Source organism: Argiope bruennichi, chromosome 6 (genome assembly GCF_947563725.1).
Source record: "Argiope bruennichi chromosome 6, qqArgBrue1.1, whole genome shotgun sequence".
Taxonomy (NCBI): domain Eukaryota; kingdom Metazoa; phylum Arthropoda; class Arachnida; order Araneae; family Araneidae; genus Argiope; species Argiope bruennichi.
The window spans coordinates 14,115,537-14,124,377 of record NC_079156.1 but is presented as its reverse complement, the minus strand read 5'-3'; the positions used below and the strand labels follow the sequence as shown (position 1 = coordinate 14,124,377).

At 29.2% G+C, this 8,841-nt stretch overlaps 1 protein-coding gene and 1 non-coding gene across 2 annotated transcripts in view; both read right to left on the bottom strand.

Moving 5' to 3' along the window:
* Positions 1-332: 332 nt before the first annotated feature.
* Positions 333-8,841, bottom strand: part of LOC129972988 (endoplasmic reticulum-Golgi intermediate compartment protein 3-like) — a 29,363-nt gene continuing 20,854 nt past the window's right edge. Inside the window, exons 10-13 of the mRNA XM_056087322.1 lie at positions 5,492-5,556; positions 3,943-4,079; positions 3,395-3,450; positions 333-678 (exon numbers count right to left, since the gene is read on the bottom strand). Coding sequence (XP_055943297.1) covers positions 602-678; positions 3,395-3,450; positions 3,943-4,079; positions 5,492-5,556 — 335 coding nt within the window. The 3' untranslated portion in view covers positions 333-601. The remainder of the gene's footprint in view (positions 679-3,394; positions 3,451-3,942; positions 4,080-5,491; positions 5,557-8,841) is intronic.
* Trnap-cgg (transfer RNA proline (anticodon CGG)) lies at positions 6,270-6,341 on the bottom strand. The gene has a single exon. It is a non-coding gene; the product is annotated as a tRNA-Pro (tRNA).

Genomic DNA, 8,841 nt, shown 5'->3' with positions numbered 1-8,841 from the left:
AAATGATTAGTCTAGTTTACAACCTACTTATTTAAAAGAAATTAAGTTATGACAATGATACAAATTCAGTAGTCTTTCCTATATTTGCAGGTAAAGCAAGATAAATCATAAATATAAGAGAAAAGTAAAATCCTTTTATTTAAAAACATTTGGAAACTGATTTATTTTCAGCTGTATATAATAATAAAGAAATTTAAGAAAGTTTCCCAAATAAACTATACATAAATTCTTCATTTCTTTTTATCAAACAAAATTACAGAAATGATTGTAAAAACAACATATAAAAGTAAAATATACATATAATCAAAGTTTTTCTGAATTATATTTAAACTGACAGACATTTTACACAGAAACAGACATGCAAGTATTTTCACTTGAAAAATAAGAACATATATATATATATATTGAAGGAAAAAGTAAGATAACCAAGAAATATTTATCAATAATCTGGAATTTTTCAGGTAGAAAATCAGATCAAAATTAAGTATAAATACTTTTGTGCTTTATTTCTTGATGTGGAATGGAAGAAAAAAATTCATCACAATAGAAAAAGGGGAAGTTCAAAGACATTGTTAAAATAAATAATAAGCAGGAATCGTCATCAACTAATTTTTCCAATTTCGATCTTTTGTATGACTCTTGATGAGTGGTAAATGGCTGAATCAATCATACCTGCAACTGGAAATGAAACGTCTCTGAGTATCGAATCAAAATGAGATTTTGCAAAACAATTATGAAATATAAATGACTGGCATTAATAATATTACAATTATTAATAATTATGGAAATTCCCACACCCTTACTTTAACCAGTGGGAGTGGTCTTCCCAAACTTTTTTCGCGCACTTTCTAATAAAGTGTTATTTCCAACTTCCCGCAAGAAATTGGCACTGCCATAAAATATTAACAAAAGGCACGTATTTATTATCTTTACTGAATCAAGAGTGCGATCCTTGATGATTAAATCCTGATATACAGTTAATAGTATCTGAAAACTGAGTTTTTATTGTATATGCATTTTTTTCCAACAGATTAAAATAAAAATTTGACACAGAATACATTTGTAGTCACAAAATCACACCTTTTAAAAACGCACCTGCTTTCAAAGAAGCATACTTAATAATAATGCAATACTGGTAAAAAGCAGGTAAAAAAATATATGCGATTAAAAGATGATGATGAAAATGCCCATTTATGCTTTATTCATTGCCTACATGATTGCGAGCTTCAAAATCCCTTAACCAAAATAACATCATGTTCTCACATGATAAAAATCAAGAATATATTTACACATTTCAAACAGCAGAGGAATTAGTTTAAAATGACAATAAAAGGTTTCAAAAGATATATAATGGATTCCAAATTTAAAATGGCACAAATCACTTCATGAGTAACAGCTGACTTCATTAGATTTTTACTCTGGAATTTAAAATTAACAATTCAGGATATCTTTTCAAAGCTGATAGCAGAGAAATTTGAGCAGAAATGATTTGATGAAGTAAACTTTATATTACACATGCATATATGTAATATAAATTCTATTTGCATTTTCAAAAATTAAATTATTTTCTAAGATTTTAATTCAAACCTTACTTTAACTTCTGAGATGAGCAGGGTTTAGGTTTCCCCTTGCTTCTCAGGTTGTACTATTTTGAAGTTTTAACTTCCAATGTAAAGCTACATTATCATGTAAAAATCACACTGCTAAAATTTCTCATTTAAATTTAGCAAAAAAAAATTCACATTTATAGCTGCATAAGTTCTGAATGCATGTCCAAATCCTTATTTTCTGAATTCTGCCTTCCAGTGATGACAATGTATCTACTTGGCCATGGCTTTAAAAAAGAACTTTCACAAGCTGGTTAAATATATATATATATATATTCTTTGCTTAGTTATGAAGAAGAATAAAATTATGATATAATGAGAGGCAACTCTTTTCCCTCTCATTTACTAGAAGATTTCATATATAAACAGTGGTGGCCAAAATTGAGAACATTTTTAGAATATTTTTATGTTTTCGAACTCTGTTTGCTTATTAAAAATGTTATATTTCACAAAATTCAAATTTTTATATATCATTTTAAAGAGAATTTAGTACTGATTTCAATATAAAATAAAAATATTGACAATACAAAAAAGTTATACATACTTTAATCTGAAAAACCAATACAATGATAAAGTGGATTGTAATTTCTAACTTACTTTGCCAATCACTGTTCTTGTTTTGGGAACCAATCAAATGTTAATAACTGCCACAGAAGCTGATTTCATGTTTAAAATTGGAATGAGTCATGAACATCTTTAATCTTGGAATTTTTGTAAATATTTTAATCTTTAGTCAAGAAGCAATGACATCAATGAAAGATATTGTGTTATAAAAATGTGCTCCTTGCCACATAGAAAAAATATCGAAAGAGTTGTTTAGTACAAATAGAAATAAATTGTCATGACCAGAAAATAGTCCTGACCACAATTCCACCGAGAACTTGTGGCACCTTTAGGAAACTTGTACGAATGAGATGGCCATTAAATAAAAAGATGCTAACTGAGGCAATAATTGATTCCTGGCATCATGTAACAATAAAGGAGGAGCTTGAAATTCTCTTCAGCTGCATGAAAATCGATGTGAAACTGTAATAAAAAAGCCCACCATATTAAGTACTGATAACTCACTGCAATCATTAGTATCAATATGTCTCAATAATTATTGTCACTTAACCTTTCTTTTTTTGCATTGCAAATATTTGAATTGAAATCAGTATTAAATTCGCTTTAAAATGATATATAAGAGTTTGCATTTTGTGTAATATAGCATTTTCTATAAGCATATGTAGCGGATTCGTGTGAGCGAGAATAGAACCTGGGACCTCGTGGTTCGCAGCCAAGTAACAAGACTACAATACAAAAGCAATTGCTCGTTTAGCATAGTTGTTAACTGGCTTATAATTTTTCACTATATACTCTCCCTCCAGTGAGTTGGAGGTGAGACAAACAATATGGCTGGTGAGTGGTGATGTATAGTGGCTGTTGAGTTTAATGCGCTTTATCCCTTTTTGATTTGGCGAGCGTGTGTGAACGGTGCTGTTGCGTCAAGTGAGTCTGACGACTTTATGTTGCTGCATGAAGTGAAGGATCCTGGGACCTGTGGTTCGTAGCCGAGTAACAAGACCACAATACAAAAGCAATTGCCTGTGTAGCGCAGCTGTTAACTGGCTAATAAGCTTCCACTACACATACAAAGTTAGAACACAAATATTTTCAAATGTGTCTTCAACTTTGGCCACTACTGCATTATGAATATAAAACTACCAAAAGATTTACAGCTATTAAAACGAAATGTTAAATTACATGTACGTTAAAAGTAACCGAGTATGAGAACAGAAATAATTTACCTGTGAAAACACCACCTACTATTGCACAAACGCTAGTTAAAAAATGGAAGAAAGACCTGAAAAGAATGTCAAAAGATTATAAGAATTGCAATTCTTATTTTAATGAACTAAATATAAGTTATAATGAGCTAAAACTAAATATGTTAAAGCAAAGGGGGAGGGGAAAGAAGACTAGGTTTCTAAAGTATTCAATATGTTGAAAATTAAAAATATATTATATAATCATACCAGAATTTAATCTAAACATAATTTTTATTTTTACTTGCATAAGAAATTAAATTTTTGCTGCAATCAGAATTTTTTATTAAGGGAAATTTAAATGAAATAATTTTTTTTTCCACAAAATACAAAAAGTAATTATATTACACCAGTAAAACACCAGAATTTGTACTAAAAATAAAATGCTCTTTAGTTCAGAAAAAATTTCATATGCATTTGATAATTATGAGTGCATCTAAATGATTGCACCATGCTGAACGTCAATAATTAAAATTGATAAATAGTTAAAGGTAGAAATATATAAAGTAATAAAAGAAATATTAATTTACTTCTGTTTTTCTCCATATTTAATCATCAATGGTGCAAGTTCATATATAACAAATACTCCAGGAAGACCCTGATCACCAAACAGAGTGGAAACTTGCTTTTGATGACGAGTAACAGCGAATTGATTTGTGTACAAAGTCTATAATGAATTTATTTGTAATATTAATGAAATATTTTTTTTAAAAATGCAAATAAAAATAAGTTATCAATAAAATAAAATCTCACAACCACAATAGTATGAATAATTAATACAATATTTATTACAAAACTCACTGACAATTAACTTCCACTAGAAGCAGTGAAATCTTGATTTCTCAACAACAAGGATATAAATAATTCAAATTATTAGAAATATTTCCATATTTGAGATGCTATATAATCGGCTCAATAAATACGGATTTTAGAAAACCATTTTTAATTTTAAAATTTCTTTCAGTGAGATAATAGTAAAATCTGGCTTTGAATGTAATTTTGCTCCTTTAGTAGATAATACTTTTATTATAGGGTAACAATTATTATAATAAAATAAATCTAGAGCAGAGCTTCTATAAACTGTGGATCATGGCCCAAATTAGAATTAGGAGTGGGCTTCAATATATTAAGGCCCCATTAAAAAAAAAAAAAAAAAAAAACGATAGGAAAGCTTTTGAACAATGGTAAGATGATGAGGATGATATGGTGTAAAATTATTTGGCTAAATTTTTATGTAACACAAATGACAGGACTGAAACAGGGTGGGAAAAAACGTCTCTTACAGTATTATCCTTGCAGATTTTATCATTAGTTTTAAGCAAAAAAGTTAACCTATTAATGGGAGGGGGGATCGAAAAAGGACTGCAAACGGGAAAAGTTAAAAAAGGTTTTGGATTAAAAACGACAGCACGTAATGCAAATGACCTTTTTGATGTTGGCAAAATAGATAATTTAATTCATTTTAGCAACATTAAATTCTCGAATGGTAATTTTAACAGCAAAATTTTAATACCAAATCAGCAGAAGTTACAAATATTTCGATTAGTAGAAAAATGTATAGCAGAGATGATTTTATAAACTAGAGGGAAAGGTGGGCATCTAAAATTAAAAATATTAAGAAAGAACAGATTTACTTTATTTACATTTACTTTTCAAAAAACAATATAATGAAATCCAAGCACAAAAAAGTTTCCCTAATTTAAGAGAATGAATAATGCCTGAAGTAAAAAAAAAAGTTCAATTACATATATTTATTGTGACGTAATAAACTTGCAAGATAAACTCATTTAAATGTTGAATAAGATTTTAAGATAAGAATTTTAAGTTAAGTTTAACTTCAAGTTAATTTTTTAAAAAACGATGCTCAACAAATGAAAACAGTAGTGCTCTTTTACAATATTTTCTTACTAAAATATTTATTAATTATTAACATTTTATCAATTAAAAATACAATAATTAGAAACATAATTATTACTTTTTATCTTGGAAATTTTATAAGAAAAACAAGAGATAAAAACAAGAATTTTTGAATTTCCAATGTATGAAAACAATTTAAAAAACAGGATAAAAAATATTTACCTGCCCATCCGCACGTGCATACATCGTGGGAACTATTTTTACATAGTATTGAAACATCATAGCCCCTAAAAAAAATAACAAAGATGTCATATATGTATATGACAAATCTTGTATTGCCGTAAGAACAATTTTACATCTTTCGTCAGATTTTAATATTAAAGTAGAAAATGACATATAGATGGCAGCACGGGATGACTATATTTTTACCAATCGGTAAAATACAATATTATTCTTTCACACAGAAATAAACATTTACAATAAACTTTACGAATAAAGAAACTATTGAAAAAAACCTAATATAGTAATAAAATTTGAGGGAATTGCAAGTGACTAATTCAAAGAAATATTGTAATTTAATTTAAGTGTAAGTGAAATATCAATGATAGAAAAGACAAGACATTTATAAATGACATATAGATGGCAGCACGGGACGATTATATTTTTATCAATCGGTAAAATATATAGTGTAATATCGGTAAAAAAAAAGCACGATATTACGCTTTCGCACAGAAAAAAACATTTTCAATAAACCTTCTAAATGAAGAAACTATTGAAAGAAACCTAAAATAGTAATAAAATTTGAGGGTATTGCAACAGTGGCTTATTCAAATAAATATTGTATTTTAATTCAAGTGAAATATCAATGATATAAAAATACAAAGGCATTTATAGACTGAAAAAAAATGATATAATTATATCTTGAAACATTTAACATAATTTAAATGCAAAAGTAAATTATTATAGTCAAAAAGCACTAAAATGAAAAAATACACACGGTGGGCTCAGCCGGGATTTGAACCCGGGACCTCTCGCACCCGAAGCGAGAATCATACCCCTAGACCACTGAGCCGGTGTACACACATGAGTTATTATTATACTTAAAATATTTGTTGCAACTGGTGATATAAAAGTTAGATAATTGTTTAAAAAATTGCAACTATCAAAACAAGTTAAAAGAAGTCATCCTTGAATAAAAGCAAATGATAACAGACGAATCTATTTAATTCGCCAATTATCATTTGTTTTAACTCATGGATGCTTATAGCATCAGTCGGCAGCTATTTCAGTATTTTTATTTTAATCGATTGAAGTCTAAGGTCTAAAGAGAAATTAATGATGATAATCTGGTTTTATCTTTCAGTTAAAGATAACAATTAGTAAATCTGTTTTTTTTTTTTTTCATGACGAAATAAAAATATTCACTTAAAAATAATAGGAACGTAAACATATACAACTTTATTAAAATGGAAATTACATAATACTATTTAATGCAAAAAAGGAAGAATAAATTTAATTTGAGAATGATCGCGCGAACGCACAAACTATAATCACCTACCTATAATCAATAGATTCATGTTTATTACAATATATCATAACATTTTTAAATCAAATCTTACATATGACGTAAAAAATTACAACAAGATTTATTTTCATATATTATACACAAGCCGTCTTTAGCGACAATTTTGTTCACTGTGATTAATAGTTGCTAAAAATTTCAATTAAATATTTTCAGTAACTTCGTCTTAATAGTTAAAAAATTTAGTTATATTTTAAACTTAACAGATATATAGCTCATACTATTTTAGAATCCCGACACCATTATTTTCTATCTCATACATACAATTAATACCTCAAGGTACTTCAAAAATGGGGACGTGACTCTTCCGACATGGGGATTAATTCCCGTCACTCAGGTAGCTACAGAAATGGTGCGGAGTTGGTTTCTGCCTACCGATGACGGGACGTTCCTAATACGGAAAGGTTGTACCGGGTTTGCCATGGCCCTTAGAACTCAACCATAGTAAGCTGTCACTGAATCTAAATGCCTTGAGATGGTGTGGTTTTGTTTCACTTTATAAAGGTCCCGTTTGAAAGCAAAAATAGGGCTATTTTGGAATGGACCTCGTAATTCTGAACAGCGGTCAGATGGCGAGGACGACACATGAGCTGGCAACTTCTCTCCAAACTCCCAAGTCACAACAGCAGGAGGACATTTCGCCACGGCTTATTTAATGTGCATCAGACCAGCTTCCATGACAGTTCTTCGGTGGAATCGTGTCTCGAACCTGAAACCCTCCGGTTCCGAAGCCTAGACCTTACCACCAGGCCACCGCGGCCCAATTTTATTACAGAGCAGCAGAGTTTAAATCGACATGATATAACGATATTTAATTAATTAAAATTTCAAAAAAACACCCCCCAAGATCTAATTTTCACTCTCCAAAGTTTATATGTGAAATGTTTGGTCGCTTTAGGTCAAAGGATCTGGTATATACAGCACTAAGGCAAAACCCACGTCCATCTTTATTATTAATAGAGATTAGCAGCCAAAGATGACCAGCTGATTCATCGGGATTACTGATTATATTTGATTTTCGATAAACAGTTTAGATATAAATTAATATCCAGGATTTCTTCAAACTGTCTGGCAATAACACCATTTTATTGTCTTTATTTAAGTTCTGTTTGCTTTGGTACATGAATCTTTCTAATAGAGAGCAGTCCCATAAGATCATGGCGCTATTAAAAACATAAACGTGCAGTTCATCTTTCCTGTAAATTTCACTGTATCTTTTAAACTTCACTTTCTTATACGTCACGTAAACAATAGAAATATTATACAAAATCCTTCTTTTTTAACTTTCAACAATTGAAAAAAAAAAAAAAAAAGAAAGAAATCACGCGATCAGATAGTTGATGACAAAATGGTTTCCAATAATGTAATTTATTGTTGGAAATTAAAATTATCGGAATTCAGTAAAAACAACCCATGGTAATTGAAAAAGCTTATTTTGTGGCAACAATATTTCTAAACAAAGCATCCAAATATGAAATTTATACTCTTGCGAAACAGTATTTCACTATTGTAATACCATAATGTGTATTGTTAACAATACCCTAAACTAATAGTAAAGAGATCATTGTTAAACTATAATTATTATACTATTGTTACAATCAATAAAATCCACAAAGAGTGAATACTCGTTTATTATCGGTTTAAAACTGGAAAAGTGAGTTTCTGACTTTGCTGTGCGGATATTTTTACCGAGGAAATACTTTCGAAAAACCATCTGCGACACTAATTTTGAATGATTTTTTTTTTTATTAATTCCATTTATAAGGGAATTATAAGTTATTTTTAAAGAACTGAAGTTCTAAGTGATTGAAAATGGAGACAGCACTGGTAGTAATACTACCTTGGATATGGTGGTTGGTGAATTTAGTATTATTCAGAGAAATATTTTATTGTCTACCTGTTGGTATTTGTGGCTTTTTATTTGTTTTATTGGACAAAGAACGAAATAGGTACGATGAGCTATTGATGGAAATCAACAATGGAAAACGCA